The sequence below is a fragment of the Pan troglodytes genome, chromosome 4, assembly GCF_028858775.2.
Source record: "Pan troglodytes isolate AG18354 chromosome 4, NHGRI_mPanTro3-v2.0_pri, whole genome shotgun sequence".
Taxonomy (NCBI): Eukaryota; Metazoa; Chordata; class Mammalia; order Primates; family Hominidae; genus Pan; species Pan troglodytes.
The window spans coordinates 142,175,808-142,188,238 of record NC_072402.2 but is presented as its reverse complement, the minus strand read 5'-3'; the positions used below and the strand labels follow the sequence as shown (position 1 = coordinate 142,188,238).

At 37.8% G+C, this 12,431-nt stretch overlaps 1 protein-coding gene across 3 annotated transcripts in view; it reads right to left on the bottom strand.

Moving 5' to 3' along the window:
- Positions 1 to 3,191: 3,191 nt before the first annotated feature.
- The window catches only part of KCTD16 (potassium channel tetramerization domain containing 16), a 307,662-nt gene continuing 298,422 nt past the window's right edge, over positions 3,192 to 12,431 (bottom strand). For all 3 annotated transcript variants that reach the window (XM_527061.7, XM_001155806.6, XM_009449880.4), the window contains one exon: positions 3,192 to 6,932. In XM_527061.7, coding sequence (XP_527061.2) covers positions 6,478 to 6,932 — 455 coding nt within the window. In that variant the 3' untranslated portion in view covers positions 3,192 to 6,477. The remainder of the gene's footprint in view (positions 6,933 to 12,431) is intronic.

Sequence of the window (12,431 nt, the reverse complement as noted above, 5' to 3'; positions counted from 1 at the left end):
GAGTTTCCTGAAATTGTTTCTCTCTGTCTCTCACCTAAAGGGTATAGATAAACCACTGACCACTGGCTGCAATTAAAAACGACTACTGATGATTAATATGTATTCTATGTCTATCTTAGCTTTCAAAAATACATTCTTTTTTTGAATAAGATGCCACTCTTCACTATATACATGGATATGAGTTTGATTTTTCCCCAGAAATTAGTATTGTTTGAATTTCACATGAGGAGACAAGCTTTACTTAACATTCTCAAGGACTGACATCCACAGTAGAGACAAACTATTGTGCTGAACTAAAAAGCTGTTAAACTATGTAACCAAAGGCTTTTTCCATGCACTCGGATAGCACTCCCATGCACATTATCCACTGAGCTGACAAAAACCTAAAAATTGCACATGGCCATGTGCACACTCACACATGAACACTAATGTAATTTGAAAGCAACTCTCATTACTTTACTAAGCATCAGTTCTGCTTCCATTTGTGATGGATGGAGACCACGTCAGCAGGAAGAGAATATAAAGTTATGTTGATTTTTCACTGTGCAAATGCAGGTAAATTATCTAAAGGTCAATTCTAAAAATAAACTGATAAGATGGAGGAGGTTGCTGGAGACAAGAGACTTAATAAACCCTCTGGTTGGCATATAAGTGTTTTACAAAGCTGATTAACAGGAAGATTACCCCCACCCTCCTCTAGGACAAGCCCTTGATAGTTGCTAGGCCAGGCACATTTTTCTTTATCCTTTTAAAAGTAAATTTCCTAAATAATGCAAGGATGACAGTCTGGGAACTTAACATTTTTTACCTAATTGGCAACAAAATTTGTTCACAAGCAAGAGAAACATTTTTTGAACATTAGGAAGCCGGGACAGAAAAGGGATCCCACTTAGGAAGTAGAGGAGAGAGGGCAACAAACTGAATCAAATTTAACCATTTTTGTTTTAATCTTGGCCAGTTTAACATAATTAGTTGCTCATGTTCATCAGTTTCATTAAACATCCTTCACTTTCCTTTGGCAATAATATTTACTCAAATATTCACTCATGATCATGACAAGCATGATCTCTATTTTTATCTTTCTTATAACGTGGGAATTTGGTATGTATCCAGTTACTCTGTTAAATGAATGGGGTCAATTGGATCATTGAAACCCTTTTGAATTCACTCTTCCTTGCTTTCTTTTTCTTTTTCTTTTCTTTTTTTTTTTTTTTTTTTTGCATTTATTCTTACACATCAGTTGGCTTCAAGTTTTTAGTTAATGTCAGGGTTCAGGATCTTCAATGATCTGAGAGCTTCATAGTCCTGATTGAGTCAAATTGGACAAATTTAGCAGTTCAATGGCGCAGGATTTGATTGGTAAAATATAGCTGAATTCACTAATCATTCCATATTCATTTTGGTTATATTTTATGTGCAGTTAATGGAATCACCTTTGGGGCCATATACACCATTAAATTATGGATCACTTTCAATTTCCTCCCACTCATACTAAGTAAGGGCCTAGAAATAAACAACTCTCCTTGGGAAAGATCATTATTTTTATTTCTTGTTGGGTATCATTAGAATACATCTCACTCAGAGATATGCTCCCATCTACCCAGAGCTAAGACTATAATAATGCAGGCTTTTATTTAGGGAAAAAACCCATACACATACACATACACACACAATATGGAGAAAGGGTTATGGTTGACAGACAGCAGATGAAATGGCAAAGAATTCATGAAAATCTATTCTGCCCTAGTCTTAGGATATTTTTCTTTGGGTGTTTTCTCTTAAGATAATGAATAATGCATGCTTTGACTTATTTGTAGTGGGAAGAAAGTAAGAGAAAATGAGGAAGTGCTTGTAAGAAGTAAAGGAACTCTTGGCCTCTGCATATTCCCTAAACAGCAGAATTTTTCAAAGTAAGGTCTATAGACAATCCTCATCAAAATTATTAAGGGGACTAGCTCAAAATACAAATTTCTTTGCCCTGCTTCAAGTTTCTGAATCAGACTCTTCGAAGTTAGGTTGAAGGAATCTGCATTTTTACAAGTGCTACACATGATTTTTGTGCATACTGAGTATTAAAAAACACTATTAAAAAGTTTGCAATGGAGATCACTGGAAAAAGAATCTCCATTCCAACGTATACAGCAAGATGGGAATAATAGGCATTTCAAACAAATAAGCTCTGTGTTTGCATCACAAGGCTGTGATTATTAAAGTTTAAGACTCTATTCTTTCAGCAGGGGTAGAGAGCAATAACCATTTCGTCTGAAACCAGAATGATGAAGGCAATATAAATCAAACCTATTCCAGCAGGTTTCATTTGGTCTAATTTCTCTGCAGATATTAATCATTATACAGTTCTATACAAATGACATGTAACTCCATTGTAACTCAGGATACAGAATGTTCACTCTGGTTCTTTCTCTAGTGCGCTATTTTGACAATATAAAAGAAAATAAATAAATTGAAACTGTGGGGCATCAAGATTGCAAGACACCAACAATACCAAGACATTAAAGAGAGAAATGGCCCATGCTAAACTTATAAACCAGCATGCAAATTGGCAAAAACATTTATCTGCCACAGAGTCACCATAAGGAAAAATAAACTCCCTTCGTTTTTCTTTTGAAAATTGGTATGTCAGGTGGAGGTGACAAAGAATTCTTCCTAAAAGTTCACAGAAAGAGTCTTATTAATTCTAGTAAAGATCATCTAGAAGACCAAGGCTAGTCAAATTCCATGGCATGGTATATAGTGGCAGAAAATACCAGCACTCAAATTCACAGATCTACACTATAGTAGATACAAAGTTGAAGGTTGGAATTGTAGCAAAGGAAAATGTATAAGAATCAAAATTTGGTTCCCATTGTGGGAGCTGGTGTCAAGTAATTTTACAAAACACCATACATGCCTTCCTTTTGTCTCATTGTAGCATGTTTTGTCTGACACCAACAAAGGATCCTCAGAGAAGAATCTAAAGCCCAGGAAAGCAAAAGTAATCCAGAAGCGCAGGCAGTAATGGGGCCCAGAACAAGCAACACACCTGTGCCTATGGATAAAGATTCCTCTGAATCTAACAAGGCTAATTGAAAAGAGAAAAATTCCATGTCAACACCCTTTAATAAATGTGTTCCCCCAAAATGAATTGGTTGGAATAGATACAACTATAAAGGAATAAAGAGCAAAGGGAACGCTTATTATTTGTGCATTGTTCCCCCTTTTATTTTAATTCACCATGCATGCATTTTCAGTAAGATAACTGTGCCTATAAATACAAAGGATAACATCAGTGCATATTTTGGAAGCCACTTCATTTCATTATTTTTTTTGTCAGCATTTCAGTGCAATTTTTTCCTAGCAGGGGAAAGAAAATCACAATACCATATGATCTAGTAGTTTTATATTCCTGTCTTCCCCTTTTCCTGCTGAATGCAGATCAGTTCGTTTTTGATAGTGGGTAGAAGGACTTTGTAAATATGTTTCTGACTTCAGACAACCCACATACCTTTAGGGAATGATCTCCCAAAGCTCACTGGATTTTAGTATCGCGGGATTTCCCAGAAGGCAATCTAAGTTGGGGCTCTACACATGTGATTCCCCATTCATTGTATCCACTTGATACTACTAACTTCTTTATATTAGCAATTTATGGCCCTTGTCATAACCAATGTTCGAGAAGTAAACCATATATATTGTTTTCTTCAGAATTAAACAAAAAGTTCTAAAAACTATTTTAACTTCAGGGAAACATGCCCGAGTCACAGTGACTACCAGAGTTACTAGAGCATGTACTCTTATAACTCACTTACCCAGAACTCATTTCCAGTGTTGCAGGCTACCTGGACCTCACTTGATAACTCCACTCAAACTAGGTGCTTTAAGCCTCCTCAGAGCCTTTTATTGGCCAGGTCTATGTTCATTTCTATATAAACACTCACACAAATAAATGCCATGCTGTTGTCTTAGTTACTTGAATATTTTACCATGGGATGAGTGCCAGTCGAGAGGTGGCCCAGAATAAAAATATTGCTGTTGTGATTGTTTTAAACAGGTGTTCTATTCCAGCTTTGTTCACTGGATGTATAAGGAATGTCAGAGCAGAGAAAACTCATGACAGGTCAGGGGTCAGAGGAACACTGCCACGAACACTCCTTTTGCAGTGTTTAATTTCCTGTTTAAAGAATGTAGTAGAAATATTGGGTTGACTATCATCTTAATTCTTTACTCTTATAAGGGTATCTCTCTATCTTGAGGCCATTACAGTCAGGTCTGAAATTTAAGGAAGTTGGAACTTTGGCCATTTTAGTTAGACCCCCAAAGTCTTTGACAGTACTTCCAGTGACAACACAATAATCAATCATTTGACCAAAGTGAGTTTCAGGATATATTCCCCAAATTCAACTTCTTGACCCATTAAGCTCTGTGATTCTTTGCAAGATCTTCTGTTATTAGGATGATGGTATTGCCATGTGCTATCAAGAAACATTGAAAAGAATGAAGACATACTGGTAAGTTTACAAACAAAGCTATGTTGTAGTTAAGATCAAATATCTGCTAATATATTAATACAGAAAAGAATACCACTTAAATTCATAAATTATAATTCTCTTGACAACTCAACTCCCAAGATAAACTTTCTTTTTCACTTATGTAAAACTTTAAACTCCATTCAAACCTTCAGGACAAGGAAACATTAGCTGAGTCTGTCATCCTAGTGTGAAGGCGAGAATTACAAAAATTCAGAAAGATATTCATATACTAATCATCACTAAGAACAGAAATCAAGACAGAACATCTTACATAATAAATGTGCATCAATGAAAGATTTCAAAAGGAAGAAATTAGTCATTGTTTTCCTCCTACAGATATCATCCAATTGCCTTTATTACCTGTGATACACATACACACATGCACACACACGCAATAAAACAAATTAGGAGTGCTTGGCACACAACTATTAATTGACAAATTATTTTTTGGTTACCACTGAAATGCATGAGGAATGCTGAAAATAAAAACTGGTCTTTTAACCTTCCTGTAGCACAAGTCTATGAAAGAGCTATTGGTACCTTAGTAAAATACAGAGTTACATGGATGGATGGCTATTAACAGTTTCTTTTTGGCTGTGTCTATACAGGTCAGGATGTAATTGAAAAAGATAGTTTCATTTAGAAATCTGAAACCTTAACTCTGGAGCTTCAGTTACCTTGTTGGGTTGTTACAGACATCATAAAAATGACACAGCTAAATCCTAGCATGGGCACAGCCAAAGCCCAAATCCCAAAGGCAAACAAAAACGGCTACAAGCAAGTAAAAATGTAGCTTTGTAGTTTAAAATTTTTATAAGAAATTATTAGGTTGTGTGTGGAATACAACTTTCTCTAAAACAAACAAAAGGCCGGACCCTTATTCAAGTACTGTGTGTTGTCCTTAGTTCCACAACAACACAGGAACACAGAACTTAATGTGGATTATGTGGAAAGGCCACACCATTAAACTGTGGGCAGTAAGAACTCTGAAAACATGGAGAAAAGGGTGATAATTCAGTTCAGGGTAGAGAAGGCTGAGTGTGGAGTCATTTAGCAGAAAATTTTGTGGATATGAATGTTTGATTTTTTTAACACAAGGAATGTTTGACCAGCTCTCCTCATCCTCTCTTAATGCAGACAAAGAGCAAAGCAGTAAAATGGAGCCTGAGGGTATTAATTTCACAATAAGGAATACAATTTGTTGATGGTGAGAGTCATTTGATGTTAGAAAGCGTTGTGAAGAAAGGCTGGGAAATCTTCCCAAAAGAATTTTAAGAAAGAGTCAGAAGCTCATCCATCTGAAATATTCTAAGAGAGGGCTGCTGGGAGCAGGAGCACAGCCCTTGGGAGGTCTAGGCCCTGGCATCGTGTGCATCATGTGTATATACATACTTAGTTGTGCTTGTGTTGCACAAATAAATACTCATGCATACGGAGTCAATATAAACTGGCACATATAGATTTGAGTGAAAAGTCATACAAATCTGCCATTCCCCCCTAACCCCATAAACAAAAGGAAAAACCAAAATTAAAAATTCCAAACTTATGCCATTGGGCCAGATCTTTTTCTACCATACCCTCATTCAAAGGAGGGAGGTAGAAGGATGAGAGAAAAAACCCAGTTTGGGATAAACGACTCCCAAGGCCTCGCAGCTACTTTTACGTAGCTGGCTCTCATTATATATAAGATAGTTAGCACATGGGACGAAGTAAACAAACAAATAACTAAAAAAGATTTTCTTGTACTTCCACATCTAGAAAGAAATCTACCCTGTGGATTTACATGTTAAGGTGAACTAGGTAAAGTAGGCAGTAGTATATCAATGGACTATTGTGTTCTAAGAAATGTGCATCATTAGTTGTATTTTTTCCTTTAAAATATGAATTCCTTTTAGGAGGTTAATTTCAAAATGATGACTTTTTTTTTTCTTTCCCCGCCCCCAGCCCTCCCTTATAGATGATACTTCCTTAAAAGTTCAGATTGCCAAGGATGTTTTCTCTCAGGAAACCGATCTGGAATTTTGATTTTTAGGAAATCCTGGATACATTTCTCCAGCTCCTCCTCAATTGAGAGCTTTTCTTTAACAGCTTTTTTTTTGCTGCTCATGTTCGATTCCCTGGAGCCTGAAGTCAGAGTCCGGAGTAAGTCGCTTTTCCGCCGCATCTCTGACTGTTGGATCAGCTGGACAGGCCCCTTCTTGATGGGACGGTCCAGAGTCTGGATGTTGGTCTGGCGTGTCACGGGACCACAGATGACCGTCTCCTGGGGAGAGCTGGCCTCAGACTGGCTGTCGCAGCTAGATGTGGAGAGGTCATTGCAAGACGTGCCGCTCTCCCCTTCTTTGTCACCTTTGCCATTCTTGCAGCAGCAATCGCAGTGTGAGGGTGACCATCTGGAAGGCTCACCTGAAAAGAAAGCAAAGGACCCAAAGGATTAATGCCAGCCAGGTCAGTTGGAGTAGCAGTATAGCACTTGGACATACACAGAAACACACATAAGAGAAGCATCGCGGAACCATGCTTTTAGAAAAAGTGGGGTGGCACCCAGGGTGGGCTGCAACAGGTGCACCCAAAAGCCAAGTCCACGAGGGGAGGAAATTAATGATGGCATGCTATATAAGAGGAAATATAGTATAATGCTTAAGCCCATGAGCACGGGAGTCAGAAATACCCAGCTAACATCATTTATTAAGCTTGTCACCTTGGCACATCCCTTAGATTTTCAGTCAGTTTCCTCATCTGTGGTATAAGAGTAATAATTTTCCTACTATCTGGAGTTATAGGAAGGAGTTAGATAAGTCAAAATTCTTAATGCAGTATCTCTCTCACAGTCAGCTCTCAATAAAAGCTGGCCAATTTTCCATAGCTGATGGAAAGCTCCAAGTGACAGCAGTCAGGTACAACAGGAGGAGACTATGAAAGCAGAATGACAGTAACCAGGGAAAGGGGACTGACTCTGTGCCTGTCCCTATCTGGGTACCCCTCAGCTCCTTGGTCCTTAACAAAAACTCTGTTAATTCAGTAGTTCCAATTTCAGTCTCCATACAAGGAAACTAAGACTCTAAGAGTTTGAGAAACTTGCCAGAGTTTGTACAATTTGAAAGTGGCAGAGCTGAGATTTGAATACAGATCTTGCAAGGGCCATAACCATGCCAATTAACCATTTTATTCAGTATCCTTGTTAGTAAAATCGTTGCTTCTACTTCAAAACAATTTTCAAGTTATAACTTCTCTGAATTTCTTGTTAACCTCTCCTCAGAAGTGTTTGCTTTTTTCTCCTCTCTGAATTATAGTTCTACTTTGTAAATACCTCTATTATTGCACATGTTACATTTTGTTATATATCATATTAGCTACTAGGCCATGAGCTCCTTAGTATGAGCATAGGAAGTATCCGTTGTTGTAATACCAGCAAATATGCCAAGGAACAATGTAGAAATTCAATAAAAGACCATATTATAACTTATAAGTACCTGGATCTAGCCACACCTGAAGCTAGTCTTGCCAGTGAGCTTTTCATTTATATGATAAACTATATTCTGTGTCATTTTTTAAGCCAATATGAGTCCCTCTTCTCCCATTCCTCTGAGTCTTGACTCATAATGCTGCATTTAGCAATTTGAAGGCAGAGCAATGTTGCAGATGCACAGTGGCTCCGTGAACCAGGAAGAAAAAGTCCACAATCATGGCACAAAGCAACTTCCTAAAAATAAATCACTGCCCTCCACTTCCACCCTCTGAACAGCCACAGTCTTCCTGGAGTCATAAACTTAATACTATTTACCGATCATGTATTACATGCTGGGCACTTCTACAATTCTTTGTACTTAATCCATAAAAGTAAAGAGAACAAATTCCTTTATGATATTGAGGACAAGGATAATGTAGTACCTTTATATAGTTTTAAAGGAGACCCCATTTTGATTTACACTATATCTTATTCTCATGAATAATAGGTCACATTATACAGGATGTTACCTTATTGCCATTTCTAATATAGTCAAAGTAGAGAAAACTTAGAATGAAAACTATTAGGAAAATTACATCCTATCTTCTTGTATAAAGCCTGTTCTTTACATATTAAATGATTTAAACATACATACCAACTTATCTCCATATAATTTTTTAAGAGAAAGTAAAACAAAAGTTTGTATAAATCACAACTCCAGAAGTATCCCTAAATTATACCCACTCTTTCAAGTCATTTTCTAAAATGTGACTGAGTAATCATCATATTTATAAAGCCATTAAATTAAATGCAACAATCCAATTAGCCAAAAAGGAATCACAACAGCTGTATTGTTCTAGTTATCTCATGCTATTATACATTTTCCATGCAATACAGAAACTGTTCAGCATATGCCAGCTGGTGACTGAAAATATCAGTAATAGAAAATGGTTTCTGTCTGCCAGCATACATTTTGAGGGGATCATTTTTTACCTTTACTAGGCAGAATATGCTTCTGCTTCCCCAAACTCAGCAACCCCTATACCAAAATGACTTAACTGAGAAATGGTTCCAATGAATTGCGCTGAAGAAAAGTAATCACATCAAACCAGAGACAATCTGGTTTTAAACCTTTTTGGAAAACTGTAGAAATTGAATTTAGCTTTTACAAAAAGAACAGGAAGAGGGGAAATACAAAAAGGAAGAAGAGAAGAAATATATGCTGGGATACACCTATTACCTTAAAGCAAGATTACAAAATATTTTGGCCATAAACCCTGCTGAACAAGTAGAGAAGCAATTGCTGTCTTTTTGTCCAAGAGTCAGTCACCTTCCCCATGGTAAACTCATTTCATTCAATGGACCCAGAAGGAAACTTGAGTCTTCTACAAAAGTGTTTGTTTGGGGTTTTTTGTTGTTGTTTGTTTGTTTTTTGAGACGGAGTCTTGCTCTATCGCCCAGGCTGGAGTGCAGTGGTGCTACGATCTCAGTTCACTGCAACCTCCACCTCCTAGGTTCAAGTGATTCTCCTGCCTCAGCCTCTTGAGTAGCAGGGACTACAGATACCTGCCACCACGTCCGGCTAATTTTTTGGTATGTTCAGTAGAGAGGGGGTTTCACCATAGCCAGGCTTGTCTTGAACTCCTGACCTCAAGTGATGTGCCCGCCTTGGCCTCCCAAAGTGCTGGGATTATAGGTGTGAGCTACCGCACTCAGTCTTCCAAAAGTTATTTTAACAACACAAACTCCATCATGTGAAAAATTTCTGTATATTCATGTGGAAAGTTGCATGAAGCCCTCACTATGTGCCAAGCCAGGAACCTGGCAATGGTGCAGTTATTTCCTCCCTGAACTGCTGGGATGATCGTGTATTTAAATGTCATCTGGGATCCTCCTGCTACCAAACAGAAGTATTGCTTTCCACTTATTCTGGGCACTATCACTATCAAAGGGGAATTGAACAACTTAATTCTAGTGGAGGTTGTCATACTACCATGTTTCAAGATTTTATGAGAACATTTGACTGTTTTACTTGCCATTTATTTTGGCAAGATAATTTATGAGATGGCTTCTGAAGTCTATGTATTATATTAAACCAACAAAGAAAGATAGGATCAGAAGGGCCCCATCCAGCTGATCCAATATTATAGGATTAATAGTACTACAGCCTAACTGTAGTCCTACATGAAGGGTTGTTGTGAAGTTTGAAAAATAATCAAATGTGAGAAGATAACCACCCCATATCTTTTCTAGGAGCACTGTCTGCCTGACTACCCTCTTCCCAAGAACCTAATTACAAGCAAAGAGGTTTTAAATCAGAACACAGAAATGACACATGTAAGCTCCAGACCCCTTTGACCTTGCAGTCCCACTGTGATATGCTTACAAGTCTTGGGAAGTGTGGAAAGATCTATGAAAGGTCAGTTCTGTAACACAAAGTATTCTAGAATCCCCCCAATTATACCAAATAACGACCTCATAAATACCTTAGTACTTCAAGTTGCAATGTATTTTGCTTCCAATTTGCTGAAGTTTCAATACTGGCTGGAATAATTCTCTCCATTTGGGGAGAAAATAGGTTACAATTGATTAGCCAGATGTGGGAAGAAAACCATTTCATTCCAAGAAAAATCTGATTTATTGATATTGAAAAAGCAGGAAATCTATTGCCTGTTTGGGGAGTTATTATCTAGTTGCTGGTCAGAGAGCCTAATAGCTCTACCTTGTTTTTTAATAAGTCATTGCTGAATTTGTTGAATATTATATGATTTTTGGTGCCTGCTGCATAAGAGTGGCTTGATAAATGTTTGATGAATAATCAATGAATGAGCTGAACACATATGTTGAATTGTATCAAGCTGATAACATGGCAGTGCAGGTCTCAGGTGCCAGAGTCAGACTTCACAATTTGTCACCTATGAGACCTTACATAAATTACTTCAACTCTCTGAGCCTCAGTTTACTCATCTGAAGAATAAGGCTGTTAACAGCATTCTCTTCACAGGGCTTTGAAGAAAATTAAATGAGATAGCTAATGTAAAGGATGTTTCATAATTTGCGGCACACTAAGTATTCCATTCAATTACACATCTTTGTTTTACTACAATGCTGACGCTATTCCATATAAGGGAAACAAATCAGGGGCTTGCTATATAATTATAATGTTTCCATCAATACACTACACAGCTAATACTTAGGTCTAGCTGGAATATCACATTAGTAATGACACCGATGTTACAGCTGGATGCATCAGGAAAATGTGTATTCAGTAGTTAGTAATGTCTGCCTCAGCACAGGAATGGTGAGTGAGTGACCACAAGTGCATACTGTGTCTGGGACATGGTGTGTGAACAGGGGATGTTTTTGGAAAAAAAGGAGTCTTTATAGTGCAGTACTTAAAATTTCACAAATGGATAAGCCCTTCAGGATAAAGATTGACTTGAAAACACATCAAATAAACTTAAATCCAGAACGGGAAAGAATTTGCATTTTGGATTAAACAGGGAGAGGCAGGAAACTAAGTTATATTAAGTCCTTAAAGCCCTAAATCTTCAAGCATTTTACAACTTAGAAAAACTGAGGACTAATCAAGCAAATTGTAAGATTAGACTTGGCCCCCTTCCACTATAGACCTCACTGTGGCAGTTCTTACTGATAAAGAAGAACTTAAACAGAAAAGACTACAGAATATTTCTCCTCTATGAAAAATTCAAACCGAGCTGAGTGAAACATGACTTAGCAAACTCACAAAGTGCTTATGCATTTTTAAAAGAGGCAGCTCTGCAATGTACCCACACTTCAAATTTTCCGCCTGCTAATGGTTGTGAGCACAATGCACATCATTTACTGCAACAGCTGGGAAAACTGCTTTCCCCTGTCTTCTCTGTCAATGATGTAGGAGCCTGCCAGTCTGGGAGCTAGGTGGCCAGATTTAATTTATCGAGGCTGCTGAAAGGCTTTCTTGGTATCCCAGTTGAAAAGTCAATAATGGCCAAATTGATGTTTTTATAATTCTGCTAACCTTGAAAACGATATTGCATAGTGGAGATTGGGAATAGGCAGGCTATGAGAGCTTCTGAAAAAAGTTTGTCTTCAAGCTTGACAATCATCATTTCTTGCTTGCAGTTGACCATTTTTACTCATGAGCAGTTGGTCTTGGAGGGGCCCAGTGGGGGCTTCTATTGAGAGATGGTTAGTATGGGCAAGAACAGAGTTAAACTAGCCACACATCCATCAGAGTCAGTCAGGAACACAGGCACCTCACCAGTTACCTGAACAGGAAGAATTTAACATAAATATTGGCTAGACAGACATGGGAGAAGTGAAAATGCAAACAGGTGACAGTGAAGAGACAAAGATAGTGGCTGCAGGAGGTGGCTACCATCCTTAAGTCTGAGGAGACAAGTAAAAGAAGATGCAGTTATTAGAACCTAAAAGCTTAGAGGAGGCATTGTGTG